General features: G+C 39.2%; 1 protein-coding gene across 1 annotated transcript in view; it reads right to left on the bottom strand.

The window, feature by feature from the left end:
* LOC124556259 overlaps nucleotides 1–20,167 on the bottom strand; it is a 462,906-nt gene that overhangs the window by 34,505 nt on the left and 408,234 nt on the right. Inside the window, exon 15 of the mRNA XM_047130246.1 lies at nucleotides 10,704–10,923. Within this exon, the coding sequence (XP_046986202.1) occupies nucleotides 10,704–10,923 (220 nt within the window). The remainder of the gene's footprint in view (nucleotides 1–10,703; nucleotides 10,924–20,167) is intronic.

Here is a 20,167-nt window from a genome sequence, read left to right as displayed (position 1 = left end):
TGTGAACCATTAGGGACTGGCTGTTATCTTCGCACTGACAAAAAGCTGGCTGTGGATCTTGTAGGAGCCCGGCGAGTATCCTTTGTAGCGATTTCAAGAAGCTACCGAAAAACTCAAAAAACTCAGCTGTCGTAATTTCGGCACGTCCTTTGCTCAATTCAAAGGCAGTGTTTTAAGAACGCGTCATTTTGCCTAGTCAGTGTTACTCTGCTACATCATTCTGTCAAAGGTTTTATTCACTGCTTCGGTTGCATTATACCTATATTTTTCTCCTGACGTAATACAGTGCTCAGACTATTTGTTTTGTAAGTTACAAAGTTGTTTGTGAACGCAGCTGGATCCCATTATCGTTAACGCTGATTTTAAGTACTTTCCTTCTTCATTTCGCATGAGTTAATGACTCATATACAGGGTTATTACAAATGATTGAAGCGATTTCACAGCTCTACAATAACTTTATTATTTGAGTTATTTTCACAATGCTTTGCACACACATACAAAAGCTCAAAAAGTTTTTTTAGGCATTCACAAATGTTCGATATGTGCCCCTTTAGTGATTCGGCAGACATCAAGCCGATAATCAAGTTCATCCCACACTCGGCGCAGCATGTCCCCATCAATGAGTTCGAAAGCATCGTTGAAGCGAGCTCGCAGTTCTGGCACGTTTATTGGTAGAGGAGGTTTAAACACTGAATCTTTCACATAACCCCACAGAAAGAAATCGCATGGGGTTAAGTCGGGAGAGCGTGGAGGCCATGACATGAATTGCTGATCATGATCTCCACCACGACCGATCCATCGGTTTTCCAATCTCCTGTTTAAGAAATGCCGAACATCATGATGGAAGTGCGGTGGAGCACCATCCTGAAGATGAAGTCAGCGCTGCTGGTCTCCAGTTGTGGCATGAGCCAATTTTCCAGCATGTCCAGATACAAGTGTCCTGTAACGTTTTTTTCGCAGAAGAAAAAGGGGCCGTAAACTTTAAACCGTGATATTGCACAAAACACGTTAACTTTTGGTGAATTGCAAATTTGCTGCACGAATGCGTGAGGATTCTCTACCGCCCAGATTCGCACATTGTGTCTGTTCACTTCACCATTAAGAAAAAATGTTGCTATATCACTGAAAACAAGTTTCGCACTGAACGCATCCTCTTCCATGAGCTGTTGCAACCGCGCCGAAAATTCAAAGCGTTTGACTTTGTCATCGGGTGTCAGGGCTTGTAGCAATTGTAAACGGTAAGGCTTCTGCTTTAGCCTTTTCCGTAAGATTTTCCAAACCGTCGGCTGTGGTACGTTTAGCTCCCTGCTTGCTTTATTCATCGACTTCCGCGGGCTACGCGTGAAACTTGCCCGCACGCGTTCAACCGTTTCTTCGCTCACTGCAAGCCGACCCGTTGATTTCCCCTTACAGAGGCATCCAGAAGCTTTAAACTGCGCATACCATCGCCGGATGGAGTTAGCAGTTGGTGGATCTTTGTTGAACTTCGTCCTGAAGTGCCGTTGCACTGTTATGACTGACTGATGTGAGTGCATTTCAAGCACGACATACGCTTTCTCGGCTCCTGTCGCCATTTTGTCTCACTGCGCTCTCGAGCGCTCTGGCGGCAGAAACCTGAAGTGCGGCTTCAGCCGAACAAAACTTATGAGTTTTTCTACGTATCTGTAGTGTGTCGTGACCATATGTCAATGAATGGAGCTACAGTGAATTTATGAAATCGCTTCAATCATTTGTAATAGCCCTGTACTATAGAATGTATTTCAATGTTTGGCAATGTTGTTTCACGCGAACGCCTCATTCTAGGTGCACTTTAAGCCAGGATGTTGCCCCTCGTAGCGTGTTAACCACTCTCTTACCATACTTATGTTAAGCTTAGATATACGCTGAGGTGACACGCTTACGGCCACACGACGGGAATTAACAGACTTGGAACGCGGAATGATAGTTGGAGCTAGATACATAGGACATTCCATTTTGGAAATCATCAGGGAATTCAATATACCGAGATACACAGTGTCAAGAGTGTACTAAGAACATCTACTTCAGGCAATACCTCTCATCACGGACAACGCAGTGGCCGAAGGCTGTCACTTACCGACTGTGAGAAGCGGCGTTGCATAGAGTTGTCAGTGCTAACAGGCAAGAAAGACTGCGTGAAATAACTGCGGAGATCAATGTGGGACGTACGGCGAACGTATCCGTTAGGACAGGACGGCGAAATGTCGCGTTAATGGGCTATGACAACAGACAACCAACGGGAGTGCCTTTCCTAACAGCACGATATCGCCTGCAGTGCCCCTCCTGGGCTCGTGACCATATTGACTGGACGCTAGATGACTGGAAAACCGTGGCCTGATCAGATGAGTCCCGATTTCAGTTGCTAAGAGTTGAATGTTAAGGTTCAAGTGAGGAGCAGACCCCACGAAGCCATGGTCCCAAGTTGTCGACAAGGCATTGTGCAAACTGGTGGTGCCTCCATAATGGCGTGAGCTTTGTTTACATGGAATGGAATGGGTTCTTTTGTCCAACTGAACCTATAATTGGCTGGAAATGGTTACATTCGGCAACCTGGAGACCATTTGCAGCCATCCATGGACGTCATGTTCCCAAACAACGATATAATTTTTATGGATGACAATGCGCCATGTCAATGGGTCACAATTATTCTCCGTTGCTTTGAAGAACATGTTGGACAATTCGGAACAATGATTTGGCCACACAGATGGCTCAACATGAATCCCACTGAATGTTTATGGGACATAATAGAGAGGCCAGTTCGTGCACAAAATCCTGTACCGGCAACACTTTGGCAATTATGGACGGATATACCGGCAGCATGGCTCGATGTTTCAGCAGGGGACTTCCATCGACTTGTTGAGTCCATGCCACGTTGAGTTGACGCACTCAGTATAATGCTGACATAATAGATGGAAATGTTTTACAGGATATAGCGTGTACCAATGAAGCTAAAAGAAAGGTTTATGAATGAAAATCAGTACAAAGAAAACAACAGTAATGGCGCTAGGAGGAAATAAAAGTGTAAATATAAAGGTGAATGAGAAATATTAGAACCTATGCAGAGTTTTAAATACCTCGGAAGCAGGAATAAAACCGACTGGAGGAGCACGCAGAAGTGCCGCAGCACGATGTGGCATGGACTCGACTAATGTCTGAAGTAGTGCTGGAGGGAATTGACACCACGAATCCTACAGGGCTGTCCATAAATCCTTAATAGTACAGTGGGTGGAGACCTCTTCTGAGCAGTACGTTGCAAGGCATCCCAGATATGATCAATAATGTTCATTTCATGGGGAGCTTGGTGGCCAGCGGAGGTGTTTAAACTCAGAAGAGTGCTCCTGGAGCCACCCTGTAGCAATTCTGGACGTGTGGGATGTCGCATTGTCATGCTGGAATTGCACAAGTCCGTCGGAATACACAACGGACACGAATGGATGCATGTAACCATACAGGATGCTTAGTCCGTGTCACCTGTCAGAGTCGTATCTAGACGTACAGGGGTCCCATATCACTCCAACTGCACACGCCCCTCATCACTACATAGCATCCACAGACTTGAACAGTCCCCTGCTGACATGCAGGGTCCACGGATTCATGAGGTTGTCTCCATACCCATACACGTCCATCTGCTCGTTACAATTCGAAACGAGAGTCGTCCGACCAGGCAACATGTTTCCAGTCACCAACAGTTCAATGTCGCTGTTGACGAGCCCAAGCGAGGCGTAAAGCCTTGTGTTCTGTAATCATCAAGGGTACACGAGTGGGCCTTCGGGTGCGAAAGCCCATATCGATGACGTTTCGTTGAATGGTTCGCGGGCTGACGCTTGTTGGTGATCCAGCATTGAAATCTGCAGCAATTTGCGAAAGGATTGCACTTCTGTCACGTTGAACGATTCTCATCAGTCATTTACAACTCGCAGACACCATAAATAATATGACAGTTTTCTCCCATCTGGTCAAAAAAGTCGAAAAGCACACTAAAACTGCTGTACAAAGAATGGAAACAGTTCATAGAAGAAAAATCAACCAACTCAAAAAACTTCCGTCACAACATAATACCTTTGCACACAGCCATGAAAAACACACACACAAATTCTACCCAAGATTAGTGAACCTTACAGGCACACAATTAAGCTATAAAGAAAGACAGCTGTTGGAGAAAGGACTAAAATACGACGTAAATTCAGAAATAGATGAAAATTACTTAGAAAATCTAATTATAGAAGCAGAAAGTGTTTTGACAAGGGAAGATAGGTATGAAAATAGCAGTGTCAACATTGGATTAACTAGAGAACTAGTAAAAAAAGAAATCCAGAATGTAATAACCAGTATGAAAACACAACAACACAACAACAACAAAAACACAGAAGGTGCAACACTCAGAAAACTTAGGAGAAAACTTCAAAATGAAAATGTTATGATTTCAAAAGCAGACAAGTGGAACACAATAGTACTGATAGACAAAGAACAATACATTGAAAAAACACAAGAATGCATCTCACAGAATAACATTACAAAATTAAAATCAGACCCAACAAACAGATTCCAGACAAAAGTAAAAAAACACTCTGAAAAATATTGACATCATACTGGATAACACAGAGAAAAGGAAATTGACACATATCAGTCCCACTGCACCGGTTCTCCGAAGCCAACCAAAAATCTACAAACCGAACCTTCCTGTAAGGCCAACACTGGATTTCAGAAAATCCCCCACTTACAAGCTGGCAGGATACATGTTACAAGTACTGTCTGAAAGTTTCAAAGTACAAGAAGTCAGAACCATTAAAAACACTACACAGCTAATAAAACAAATAAAGGACATAAAAATCCCAGACACAGGAACACTCCTCTCATTTGATATAGAAAACATGTATTCCAACATACCAGTACCAGAAACAATAGAAATTATACATAAGAACCTGAAAACCTATAGGCAACTTCCTGAGGAACAGATTAAGTAAATATGCACACTAATGAAGCTCATAACAGAACAAAATTACTTCCAGTTCAATAATGAATTTTATTTACAAGAAGATGGATTGCCAATGGGGTCCCCAGTTTCAGGAGCCTTAGCAAATATTTTTGTAAACCACATTGAACAGATCATTTTCACAAAAATAGTAGCAAAAGAATACAATATATCATATTGGTTCAAGTATATGGATGACATCCTCTGCTTAATAGATGAACCACAAACAAAAATTGAAAAGCTATAAACTGACATCAACAAGGTACATAAAAATATAAAATTCACAATTGAAAGAGAACAGAACAACCAAATTAACTTTCTGGATATAACAATAAATAAGAAAACAATAAGCATATGTTTGAAATCTACTGTAAACCCACAGCAACGGATAATATCATTCCGCAATCCTCGAACCACACACACGCACAAAAGCAAGCAGCACTCCGACACATGCTCCATAGACTCAACACAATACCACTCACCAAAGAAAGCTACCAAAAAGAACTGGACATAATAATGCAGATAGCACAAAGTAATGGTTACATTAATACCACAGTCACAAAGCTAAACAACAAAATTAAAAGTAAAATAAAGCAGAAAGCTCTAAACCACAGATAAAAACACAACAGAACCAAACACGAACACGCAGTCCCATAAAAATTACACAGGGTAACCAGAAAAATATGAAAGAAAACACAAGATGGCACACAATGACATACAAACACAAACTCACCCATAAAATCACCAACATTTTCAAAAGACAGGGAATAAACGTAGCAAACACAACAGACAATTCTATACAAAAATACCCCCCAAAACTGACAAAAAACAGAGACGTATACCAGAAAGCAGGTATATACCAGTTACAATGTAACACTTGTGAAGGCACATACGTAGGGCAAACAGGGAGAACATTTGATGTCAGATACAAGGAACACATGAGGGCATGGAAATATGGGACAAACCACTCCACATTTGCAGAACACCTGAGAGAAAACGACCAAAGACCAACCACTAGAGAAGATGACATTAGAATAATTAGAATCAAAAATAAAAAGCACCTTTTGACCATGCAAGAAAATTACCACATACATAAAACCAAAGCAGAGGGGAAAATCCTGTTAAATGACCAAGTACCCATGCCAAACAATTCATTATTTACACTAATAGATAAAATAATAGAATAATGTTCGCAAAAAGGATAAATATAAAAACAGTGTTCAATGTAATGATAATAGAACCCAACATCTTTACGCTCACTCATCCATGACCCCTCCCCAGAATATTGAAACGGAAAGTCAAAACAGCTGTCACCAAAGTTTCAGCCACTCGCTAACAGCTAGTACAACCGCCCCCCCCCCCCCCTAAAAAAAAAAAAAATCGACTCTATCCCCCCTCTCTCTCGCTCACTCATACGCACACAGACGGTATAAACAGCATAAACAGAAGTTAGTAACGAACATATACTTCGTTAGATTGGCGACACATAGGTAAACATACCAAAGACGATGAAACACGTAATGGTGTCGCAATATTTACGCTGTGAAAAGAAGTGTACGACGAAATAGTTGTATCGAGTGACAGGAGGACGATAGTCCACCACAAAAAAGAGCGACAAACATGCTGAACAGTGTGTGGATGGCGAAAACACGAAGAGGTGAATATAGAACAGTGATAAAAGTGATAGTGCGACCTCCAGACCAGGTGCGAGGAAACGCAAATCAGCAAATCGTAAGTAATTACATTTTTTACAAAAAATCGCGAAGTGAACTGTTTGATAATCTATAACTAACAAAACTGTATCATTATAGACCCCACTGATGATGCCTTAAAACAGTAGAAGGCGAAACGTGTATGGATTAAATAAAATAAATAGCAGCACGAAAAGGCAGTTTGATTTGCAAAACAAGTCCTTGGTCCCGTTCTTGCAGGATCTTTTTCCGGCCTCAGTGACGTCGGAGATCTGATGTTTTACCGGATTCCTGATATTCACGGTACGCTCGTGAAATGGTCGTACAGGAAAATCCCCATTTCATTGCTACCTCAGAGATGCTGTGTGCTATCGCTCGTACGCCGGCTGTGACACTACGTTCGAACTAACTTAAATCTTGATAACCTGCCATTGTAGCAGCAGTAACCGATGTAACAACTGCGCCAGACACTTGTTGTCTTATGCAGTATAGACGTTCCCGACCGCAGCGCCGTATTCTGCCTGTTTCCATATCTCTGTATTTGAATATGCATGCCTATATCAGTTGCTTTGGCGCTTCAGAGTACCTGCCAGCGCTCTCGACCCTCTTTTTCAAGAAATGACATCAAATGTGTCACTGACGAATTCATAAAATTGAGAACATTTTCTCTTTTGTTGTTACCTATGCTGCGTGTAGTCATTTTAATACTAAGTAATCCCAGGTCATAACTGTGACAGCTTTGTCGCAGCTTTTTTTTTTTTACAAAACGATCAGCGCCTGTCACGCCTGACGGATTTCATGATCCCAGTCTGCTCTCGAAAGGAAGGAAGGAAGATTGGGTTTAACATTCCGTAGTCATCGAGCTCATTAGAGACGGAGTATAAGCTCGGATTGTGTCAAGAACGGTGAAGGAAATCGGCCTTGCCCTTTCAAAGGAACCATGCCGGCATCTTCCTGGAACGATTTAGGAGCATCGTGGGAAACACAAATCTGGATTGGCGGAAGCAGTTTTGAGCCGTTAGCCTTTCGAAAGCCACCTCGCTCGGTTCAACTATCGAACTAAACACACTAAAATCATAGCATCGCTGACTCACCTATCAATACACTTGTCAAATAACGTCATTATGAAGTAAACTTTCATAATTCGAGAACCTCAGAAATAATTGTTCCAGCAAAAGTTTAACACCTACTATAGCTCAACTAACACCAAAGGAGTAAATTTATACGGTAGTGACAGCAACTGAGACATCAGTGTCTTATGGATATCAAGATTACCTGATATAAGCGGAAGATGGCAGTCACGCCGAAATAGGCCTGTTGTAATAAAAAATATAATCGAACACAGCAGCGTCTTGGTCTCATAGAATAATATTCTATATAATGCGTCCAAAACGTTTCTGTATAAAACTGTTTAGTGTCACGTCATTGTGTGCTTGATGACCAAAGACGCTCGTACAAGAGTAGACAACGACTTAGAACTTCCGTGATTTCAGAAAATGAAAGAGCAGAAAATTTTTAGCTACTGTGCAAAATGCTGTAATTAATTACAAATGAAATCAGTGCTGCAATAGAATCAGACGTTTAATCCGAGTAATTATGAAACGCAGTAATCAAAGAACAGGATAATAAAAACATTGGTATAATCAGCAAACGATTAATTACGTCGTTATTGTTATTAACGCCAGATTTTAATTGGTTTTGAAGTTAATATCCGTTGTTGGTACTGATGTCTGTATTTCTTTACTTCAAGGGGACACTAAGCGAGGTGACAGAGAGGACTCGTATTCGGGAGGCCGGCAGTCAAACTTCCATTCGACCATCCTGACGCAGTTTCTTTGACTTCCCTAAATGGCTTAAGGCAAGTCCCGAGATGGTTCATTTGATAGGGCGCATTATTTTATTTTTTCATACTTTAGTCTCTAAGGAACTCTTCAATGGGACTTTAAACCCTAGTCTTTCTTCATTCTGTATTCAACGGAAAGCACTAAAAAATTGGACATGTGAAACTAAACATCTGAAATGTGGCACTGTTTGATTGGTTGTAGAATAGAAATTCTTGTTAATCGTGAAATTCGGATACGTAACATGAATGACTCTTCGTGGATGATTTCTCGCAAATACATTTGATGATTGTATTATTTTTTGTGCCGGAATTGACTGTTATTCGAATGTGATTATTTGTTAAAATTTAGAAATAGTTTTTATATAGACCTGTATTAGTCACAGCTCTCATTTAAGCAGCTTAAAGTATTTTATTTCTGAAAATATTTCGAGGTATGACCCCATCGTACGGTAAATATAGCAATACGATAACATTTAACTACAATATACATAGATTATACTGTAGCAGATTTTTAATCCTTGCGTGTACTGTGTACCTGACAGTCATTTCGACCAGGTACAATAGTCAAAAATAAGATGCAAAACATACGCTTCGCAAAGGAAAGTGCAATTATATGTAAACAGACGGCTGAACCCGAAGAGGATATCCAAGTCCAGAATGCTACACGACATTTATAGCTCGGAATGCACAATTCAGTCCATTAAGAAGGTAAACGAGATTCACTCCCGAACACTGATCTGGCACAGACTGGTCAACCTGTGACATCCGTTTAGGCGGTATGCAACAGATACTGCTTGCGTTTCATTGGAGTAGGAACCAGTTAGGAGGGAAGATATTCAATGAAAAAGTTGAGTCTCTTGGTGAGGAGCGCTACATACATCAACTCGAAAAGATTAGATTTAGGATTTGAGTCCCGATGTGAAACATAGATTTAAACTGCCACTAATATCTATTGTAGCTGGATAGCAAATGTGAATAAAGGAAGGCGTTATGTGAACTTTAACTGTGCAACTGTATTTTTTCTGGCGTGTATTTATCCTTTTATGCAAATGGCACGTATTTCGCTTCTTTTATCGGGATAGAAACAAAGTCAAACGTTGGAGATGGAGAAATACTAAAATTCTTTAAGAGTACTTGTCGTAAAGAAATCATTTTCTACATTTTTGACAAAGTAGTCACACATTTCAGAGTTTTACAGTCGTAATTGTATTTGGCTCTATAGTCCATAAGGCGAAAAAAGTAAAGCTATTGCTATCTTTCGACTGTGAGGTGCAATAGGCTACATTCAGTACTGCCTGAAAGTCACAGAGGCCTGTAACTGCTGCAGTCCTGAGGCGTTGCCATGGAAACGTAAACAAAATTGTGTTAAGCGTTTAGTAGTAGTAGCGCGCGATGCAGCCGCGCCGCATCCATTTTAGCAGTAAGGATCTTTTCTAGCCATATGGACTACAGCTACCTTGCCACTAAGCGATTCACTCTCAGATCAGTAATTCTCATTGACATACACGTTTTTTATGTTTTAAACAAAAACCATAAAAAATGATAATAATGATAACTGGTTTCGCCCATCAATTAGCCATCCTTCAGTTTGTATCATTGGAAAAGAGAAAAATGTCTATATTAAAATCTTAAAATCAGTAAACTTTAAGCCATTTCAATTTGCAAGTAACATAAAGAATATACACCAAGAAAATGTTTAAAAATTTATTTTATTTCTGTTTTTTTATGTGTGTTTTGATATTTACATTAAATACTTACCAGGTTCAGCGTTGCTTTCAGAGACCACGCACGTCAAGTACTGAGCAAGGAGTATGGCAGCGCGTGTCGTGTACGCTTTCTTCACCAAATGCCGACTTTTTTTACTTTACGTTGCTTACAAATAAAATAAGCTTCTAACACTGACTATTTCTTTTCCTACTTTACTGTAGAATCTAAATATGGTCAATATACAGTTGAAACCAGTTACGATTTTCATCATCAAATTCGACTGTGCCCAAATTAAGAAAAGCAAGAAGTGTATAACATGCCATCTACATTTCCCCATGGACACTTAACAATTTTTTCCAAAACTAATGATATATCTTTGTATGTTTTCAATAATTTCCTGTTATTTTTACCCAGATGATCCAGGATGAGTATCGTGACAGTCCTTGATCATGTCTGAAGATTGTTAACATACCTGAATGTAGCGTAGGTAACGATTGTCAAAGTGAGACCGAAGATGCTGCAGAAGGAGCCAACGTAACTGATGATGCTTAGTGTATACTTGTGCTCCTCCGATACGCCGTAGTCTGATCCGGGATCCAGAAGGATCGAGAAGTGAGTCATGTGGTCCGATTCACAAATTATCCTGCTTTCAGTCTGGTTTGTCTTTAGACCATAAGTCAGCCATTCGTAACCTGTGCGAGAAAAGATGGCTACCACATCAGAAGTTCATGCTTGTATTATGCTTAACGCTTTCGAGTCGGAGCCGAGTCTCATAGGCATGACGTTTTAATTATCACTTCTTTAATGCTTACTCTATTCGCAACACAATTTGCAGACAGTATCCACATATACTACTGAATGTACCTGCAAAATTATATCACTGTAAGACACATAATTCAGGATATATTACGTCCGTAACTGTGGACCTGTGCTCAAGAGCTATTCGGGCCCGTCTCGAAAGGGTTAAAACAGTCCTCTACCTGTTAAATGATTAATAGAAAAGTAGCTTACAGTACGCTTACAGTAAATTCGAAGAAATTTCAAAATGTGAAATTAAGTCTTTACTGTATAGATAATTATACTACAACTTCTCAGTCGAAATTCTGCTTTACAGAGATGTTTAATTTCAATTTTTAATGAGCAAGTCGTTTTATGAGTTACAAGTTCAACAGAAGTGTAAAACAAAATGTGAAAAACATACCTGTATCTGTAAGCATAATAATAATAAAATTATGCTGAAGTCTTTCCCAAAAGAAGGAAATTAAAGTGATAGAAACAGAATGAACAAATATTATAAGTGAAATACAAGTTGACTAAATGTGTGTATAGTTTTTCGTGGTGGGATGTAGAAGCGAAAGTGTTTATTTTAACCCGGTGATTATGAGTTATGGTGACGAGTCCTACATAAATGTCTAAATATTAATAAAACCAAATGTACATGAATTACATGTTGTCAACGGTATATTCTAATACACTGATAACAGGCGAGCCCGCAATCTGTGCCGAGTCTCGTTGTATGCTTCATACATTCGTAGCAAAGACCGGCCAACCCTGTCAAGTACAGCAGGATCCTGTTTCATGCCGTGAAATACGTAAATTGGTCGGGCCATTAGCTTAGGCCTGGCAGCAATTGGAGTAATGTACGATGCACACTCGACGTGTACTGAAATAAATGGAAAGCAAAGCACGTTCAATCAGGTGAATGCGCTAGCAACACAAATAGAGCTGGCTCGATCTATCGAATGTTTTTCACAGTCAACAGTACTCACGCACCGACACTGAAAAACATGGTACTGTGTTCAGTACTGTTTGAAAATGCATCCGTGTAGACTTGGAAAACATATAATTCAGTAAAACATCGCACTTCCTGAGTACTAGCATGTTTTGGAGGTAAACAAAAACGCGATCGATGACCTACAAAAATAAATTCTACACTTTGCTACAACAAACAGACGACAAGTATTGGAAGCATTTTCCACCTGTAAACAATAACCACCATAGACTTCTATAGTTGTGGGTAATTTTCTACACATAAAATACTAAACTACATAATAGTGATGTCTAAATTTATTTTAAGATGACAGATGTAAATACAATTCACTACACAGTGCGTGAAAATGAAAATAATTGACTACACAGTGTGTGCTACTCCTAATAATGTCCATGTAAGTGAATGATTTTTCAGTTTTCTTCTTGAATTTTTTTAAAATTCCAAATAATTCTTTTCGAATTTTCTTTAATTTCAAATAAAATTACGATGCTCCGTATGACCTGTGAGTAATGAATAACCTCTTCTTAACATAAATCACGTTACTATTCTGTAAGTTGTTAATATCTGTGTAGAGTTCTTTTCAGGTTTCGCAGATATAGATCTAATAATTTTGGCGTCTTAAAGGCTTAATTACAAGGAGAAATTCCAGATTTTCTTATGCAACACTGAGGAAAAACACACAACCTGTTAATATCAGGTAGTGGTGTATATCTTCAAGAATGTAATGTAGAACTGTACTCTAACCGAAAGGTTACGTATTTTTCTTTCGATGGAGTAACAGCTCCTTAAAGGTAAAATCAAATTATTCAACGACCAATCTTCTTGCTGTTACGATTGTGTGTATGGTGGTCTCTTGTTCTGGTGTTTTGTATACGATAGGTTCTTGATCTGAACTTTAGCGCACGCGAGTAGCACATGTTAATGAGGTCTTCGCAATAGTTCATTCTTCCTTCATTAATATTTTACACACCCAAAGATAAAAATTTATTCTCGGCAGGGTTTTAGACGCAGTAAATAGGCGAGAAATTAGTGACACAACCATGCTTCGTGTTAGACAAGAAATGAAGAAATTATGACTACATCTTATTGAACGAACCCCCCTGGTGTTGTATCAATATGTTACAGGGAAGTTACTGTCTTAATCCAATCAACAGCGAGAGTAAAAAATTCTCTTATATTCAGATATTTTGATCTTCAAGTAGAAGAAGTGACACTTCAAGAGTGGAGTGTACACTTCACAAAAAAAAGTGATACAATTAAAATAATTATCACTCAAGTGTACCACAGTGGTGAATGTGTTCCAGATGTATGATTATAGTCTCCCTGATGTAGCATTTAACTGCAACAGATTCATACAAATGTATTGTTCGCTCTAATAAATTGTATTAAATATATTTGTACAATGAACTAGAAGTATTAATAACAGGGTAAGGTGGTGCAGTGGCACATCGGACTCGTATTCTGGGGGACGGCGGTTCAAATTCTCCATCCTGCCATGCAGATTTAAATTTTCCAGTGTCGTCCTAAATCACTAAAGGCAAATGCAGGAATAGCTCGTCTGAAAAGCCACGGCCCAGTTCCTTCCCAATTCTTCCTCAACCAGAGCTTGTGCTCTGTTTTTTATGACCTTATTGGCGACTGTACGTAAGACACTAATTTTCCTTCTTTCATTTTTACTAAATAACAAGCTGTTATTTACTTCCTAGCAGAATATTAATGTGTTGGCTACTTTCAATAGCTTGTCTGAAACTACGTTGTTTGAGAAGAGTGACTGATGAACTTCCAAGACCTAGTGAACGAAGTTGAAATTTCATGAAATAAAGTTGAAATTTCAAGGAATCAACGAAAAATTTTCAAGAATCAATCCACATGAAATCCACCAAGAGGAACCTCACGCTTACTTTGCTAATAATTCTAGTAATATTGAAGGGAGAATATGAGTAAAAGCCTACAGTTACGTTGTCAAACAAGAGACGCCAAAACATATTTCAGAAAATGGGTGAAGAACTGTTACACGGTGTCTCAGAGAAGATTACCGAATGTCTTGGATGTTAGTATATATGAGCAGTAAGTAACGTTATAACACGAGACACACATTCAGTAGCCCCAGAACAATCGAAAAATCATATCAAAGGACTGGCTTTGTTATTTGTTTGACGCGACTGTTGCGTTTCACTCTGTTATGCTACGAAAGAATGAAACTGCAGAGAGATGCATATAAAAACAACAACCTGATAATGTTCTAGCTAACGACAGTGGATCAGATGTGAGCTTCTGAAACTGATGTATGTAACTAGGGAAGAAATATTGATTCATCATCCGACAATGGTGTTAAGCCTGACAAGTTTCAAAGACCCCAAACAGGGTTATGCGGCTGCATCTAGCGAGAAACAGAGTGTGTGAAAACATCAGTAATCGCATTGTATAATGAAAATAACGCAGTTAATTTAAATTGCTCAACAATATCTCATCCAAGTTCACTGTGTTTGATTGCGTCTGCTAAGCGAATTTTTCGTTCTGTAGCTCTTGAGTACTTGAGAAACTCCTATTGTCGAAGAAAGGTTTGAAAGTGTAAAAATGTTAGTGAGAAGCGATCCATTTCTCTCAGAAGGGATGGGTTACACGACTTTATGAACAATTTGAATTCCATACATCAAAACATCATCCTTGAAACGCATCTCAAGGCAAATTTGACTTTGTAACCTCAAATGTGCAAATTTGATTAATGTTTGCTCTTGGAAGGTTACTGAAGAAATTAACAAAATATGACAAATTTTCAGAAAATTAATGTACAATTAATGAGGAAAACTGTTTCACATTTCACAAATACGTATTGAGAGGTGAGCATTTCACGCAGATTATCGTAGTAGCATCAGTATAACGATGTGTTTAATTGTAACTTAAAAAAATACGTTCAGGGCTCTGAATATAACAAAATCTCTCTAGATAAGAAGAGAACGTATGTTATTTAACTCTCCCAGTCGAAAGCAGTTAGCTAGAAATCATAAAATATGAAATTTTAGGAACCTGGCAAAACAAATTTTACAAATTGTATTATATATCACGTAAATTTCTCGAATGACGAGATTTTCGTAAACTATATAATAAATCCTTATACTTACACGCTTTATATCGCATCAGACTGGTGTCTATGCTTGCGATGTAATCCTGTCTAAAACGATTTTAACACGCATTGGTTAAGTATGAAGACTAAATCTTTTTACGCTTTTATTCTTTGTTAGAGAGCGTGTATCTCTTAATTGTGTACATATCTTGCAATTGTTTAACTGAATATCTTTGATATGGTTACGTTATTCTGAAAATAAATTGTACGAAATAATGTGTGTGAGTATATCATGATCAGTTAATTCGTTCCTCTATCGAACTGTTTATCAAAAAGCTGTATCTAATTACTGCAAAACAAAGAGATGAATATTATCATCGTAGAGGAATTAGCTTCACAGCAGGGAATTTCTATATCTGCTAGGCACGTTTCAAGTAATCTGAAGTGAAATAAGAGATCTTTGTCATTTTACTGGCAGATATCGAGGAGCTGCACATGACATGTAATTTTCATTACATACTAAATTTCACAAAACCAACATGTATGACAAACAGTTCTTGGGCAGAAATTAACCCAGATGTACATGCGGAGGAAAGCGATAAACATATTACGCAGTTGCCTAGTCACCGCCATATCCCCTCTACTCTCAGCCAGTACTATCAGAGGGAATGACGACGTATTGTGAAACAGCTGATGATTCACTTCTCAGAACCGACATGCCAAACATGTTATTTGCGCTTATTTACAGTCACAATCACTACATTTGTTGAATCTATTATTTGTGGAATTTCAACAATCAATTTTATTCTTTTTTTATTTTTCTTTCTCAGTTGTGCTAATAATGTGTGTTAACAATGACTAGTTTCGAACGTATCCGTTCATTATCGAATCTTTAAGTGAGTGTTTCTGAGATCATTAATGAAATAACGTTCGTCCAGTTAGGGCTACTCATAACGGTTCAACATAGAACATTTCGTGTCCTTAATGTAAGTGCTTACTATACTCACAGTCATCCGTTAGCGGAATCGAGATGATTCCGCGTAACACATGGCTCAGTGTATAATACATTTAGACAGTCAGTCAATGGGGCTGTCTGAAGATAGCGACAAGTCAGTCTGCCGAAGTATCACACCATATGGGCGACGCTAGCCAGCTGGAATGCCTGAGAACATTCTAAAAATTCGCAACTACGTCTTACTGTCCAGTTTTTCCACATTCAATTGTTTTTTTTCCCTTTTTTTTTGGAGTAATTCCTAATATGCATCTCTTCATTTCTCGCAGAGTGATACTCAATTTTTGAACGATTTTCACATAAATGCTCATTTCTATGAAGTAGATCTAAATTCGGAGCGTTGCATGGTCTGATGAATCCCGATACCTTCTTCATTATGTTGTGGGAGGCCGCGAATCCGTCGTCTTCCAGGGGAACAGCTCCTTGACACTTGTACTGCGGGACGGAGGAGACAATTTGGCCGTTGCTCCATTATGTTCTGGGGAACATTCACGTAGGGATCCATGGGTCCAGTGGAGCTCGTGCAAGGCACCATGATGGCCAAGGAGTATCGTACAATGGTTGCAGACCACGTACATCCCTTTATGACGATCATGTTTCGCGACGGCAGTGGAGATTTTCAACAAGATACTGCGCCCGGAGTGTGGTAGAGTGGTTCGAGAAACACAGCAGCAAGTTCCAATTATTGTGTTGCCACCCATCCCCAAACTCGCTAGATGTAAACCCTATCGAAGATAACTGGGATGTGATTGAACATGGCGTCAGAGCTCATTGTCCCCCAACCCAGAATTTACGGGAATTAGGTGACTTGTGAGTGCAGATGTGGTGTCAACTGCCGCCAGCGACCTACCAAGACTCTCATTGCTTCCGTGCCTCGACGCGTCGCCACTGTTATCCGTGCCAGAGGTGGACATACCGGCTATTAGATAGGTGGTCATAATTTTCTGGATGATTAGTGATCAGTGTATACACAGAGTGATTCAGTTAGGCCCATCACCTCAAATATATTTGCAACCATCTGAGAGATCTTAATTCTGTTTGCACCCAGATGAATTATGAGAAAGTCCTCGCTAAACGACAAAGAGTCCATTTTCATAGCTTTATGAATCACAGAGACATCGCTATCAACTTCACTTTTTGAAATGGAACTGTAGTAATTTCTACTGCTAGTACCAATAATTACTGTATTTAGAACTGCCGAACTATCTGTTTTGAATATAAAACCAATTTCCGTCTTATACGGAAGTTCGTGACTCCATAGTCAATAGGGAAATACGTCACATGGAATGAGGAAACACAGGTTGCACCGTCGCAATTCTGTTTCTGTCATTCACGTATGCTGAGTGCTTGTTTATTGAAAAAAAGAAAAAGAAAATACATTTCTTTCACAATGAAGAGAAGCCAGATACGCTATTTCTTAACGTGAATGTGAAAGAAAGGTGAAGAGAGCAGCTGAGTTGTGCCCAAAAAAGTATTCCGACTGAGGTGTCCAACAAGAATGAAAATTAAGTAAATATGCAAAAAATTATAATCAGAATAGCACTGGAATACTATGCAGAAGATAAGAAGGACGGCAGCAACGAGCAGAGCAAATTTAACAGATGATCTGGAAGCTTTTGCTTACAATCCACATTGAGGGAAACTACGAGTGCCTGTGGAATACGTCAGCCCGGCGTTGTTCGCATTTTGCGTGCCAACAGTTTCCATCCGTATCAAGTGCCACGTATCACTGGTTATCCCCAATAACAGCGCTTGCACTGTGTTTTGACAGACTGAAAAGTGTTTATTCCTAACAAAATTCTGCTAAATAGGTGTGAGGACGTGAAAGCAAAAGGCTCAGCCAAAGCAAAACATGACTAGCTACCAGTACACAATATACAAATGGTGTTACATAGCTTTATAATATGAAATTAAGATCTGAATAAAGGAAACACACTGATGATGGCACACAGATGATGAAACATGTTTGGGCCACATGAAAAAACAGTGTTTTGAGTAACAGGCGGATCTTATCCAATAATCTCAAAATTCCTATTTCTTCTCCCTTAACTTTATTTCCTTCTCCCAATTTCTCCTTACTTTCCTTTACTGCCTGCTCAGTACACCAGTAAAATAACATAGGGGATGAGCTACAACCCCGTCTCATTCCCTTCTCAATCACTGTTTCTCTTTCATGTCCGTCGACTCTTGTAACTGCAGTCTGGTTTCTGTACAAGGTGTATATATCCTTTCACTGCCTGTATTTTATCTCTGCTACCCTCAGAATTTCGAAGAGTGTGTTCCAATCTACACTGTCAAAAGCTTTCTCCAAATCCGCAAATGATATACATTTTGATTTGCCTTCATTCAATCTATTGTTTAACGTAAGTCATAGAGTCAGTATTGACTCCCGTGTTCCCACATTTCTCTGTAACGTAAACTGATCTTCTAAGAGGTCGACTTCTACCAGTTTTTCCATTTTTATAAATAATTAATCTCAATATATTGCAACCAAGCCTTATTAAACTGATAGATCGGTAATATTCACACCTGTTAGCACCTGCTTTCTATGGAATTGGAATCATTACATTCTTTTTAAAGTGTGAGGGTAGCTCACCTATCTCATATACCTTGGACACCAAGTGGAATAATTTTGTCATGGCTGGCTCTCCCTAGAATCTCAATAACTCTGAGTGATTTTCGTCTGCTCCAGGACTTCGTTCTGATTTAGGTGCTCTGAGAAATTCTTCTCCCAGGATCATATCTGTCATCTCATCTTTATTTACTTTCTCATCCCTTTTCTGTAATATTCAAGTTCATTTCCCTTTTATAGACTTACTATGTATTCTGATTAACTGATTAACGTGTGACGAACTTCTCAGTTCTGACGCCAACATATACACATGTCGGAAGAATTTAAAGATTGACACGTGTTGAAGCAAACTATTTTGCAGCACCACTTGACAATGGCCTTAAGGCCGAACTGCAATTGAGGGATTGCTAACTATAACCCCGTTAGTCAAAACAATCGAAAAATTAGTCAGAGGCGCCATCATGTAGTGTTCAACTCTGCGCACGTGATTGCACAACCGCTTTTGTCAAAAACCCCTCAAGTTGTTGTGTGTAAGCCTCTAAAAATACGGTGGTTCTGCAAAAACCGACAAGCCTGGACTGTTGCTAGCAAGAATACTTGGTCAGTGGTGCTTCAGGCAGCTGCCGCAAGAGCGTTCTGCTCAACTCCCGATAAACCACTGATACGGTACACTTGGTTTACAACCGCTCTCGTTCTTCTAGGGTATATTTCTGATCTCCAAGGTTTTACGTTAATACGGACACAAATGGTTCAGAGTGATCTCGAAAGGGAGTAACAAAAAGAAAAATCAGGATAGTATTCGTGATGCCAAAGCGCTTGGTGAATAACACGTCAATCACGTCGTGAAACTGGTACCAGCTTGCATGACTGGAGAGGACTCGAGGTTCGCAACATTACATATTTATCGCCGAGTCATTATTTATTGATATCGCAAACATTATCATAAGGTGAACACTTTAAAAAATTCCAAACTAGCACATTTGAAACAGCTCAGACTTCAGTTTTATTTCTGTCTGTATCATTCTTTTAAATTTAAGGAAAAGAATACATCAAATTTACTTCTTTTATTTTTACTATAAAAGTAATTTTGAAAAACAGAGTGTGTATTTAATGTCTAAATGCTTCCTACTTTTTTTATTTTTCAACCGTATTTTTTTTATTTAACAACAATCCAGGACAGTGATCAAAGAACCAGTGCTGTACTGCAAATACCAGTACGAATGGTCACTTTAATTATCATCATTGTTATTGTTTGTTAGTGTTATTTCTTTGACTGTGGTACACCTGTGATATCTAAGGAAAATGCTGTCCTAATCAGTTTATCTTTGAAAGACAACCAGTTTTTTTCCTGAGTGCTTTTAGCTATGTGATCGAGGCTGCATTATGTTGAGAAGGCGTAGGAAGAAGCCCGTCGGCGCAGTACCACTGAATTGGCTCTGAGCACTAAACAACTTAACTTCTGAGGTCATCAGTCGCCTAGAACTTAGAACTAATTAAACCTAACTAGCCTGAGGACA

Source organism: Schistocerca americana, chromosome X, assembly GCF_021461395.2.
Source record: "Schistocerca americana isolate TAMUIC-IGC-003095 chromosome X, iqSchAmer2.1, whole genome shotgun sequence".
NCBI lineage: Eukaryota > Metazoa > Arthropoda > Insecta > Orthoptera > Acrididae > Schistocerca > Schistocerca americana.
The sequence above is the reverse complement of the archived record's forward strand: the minus strand, read 5'-3'. Positions and strand labels throughout refer to the sequence as shown.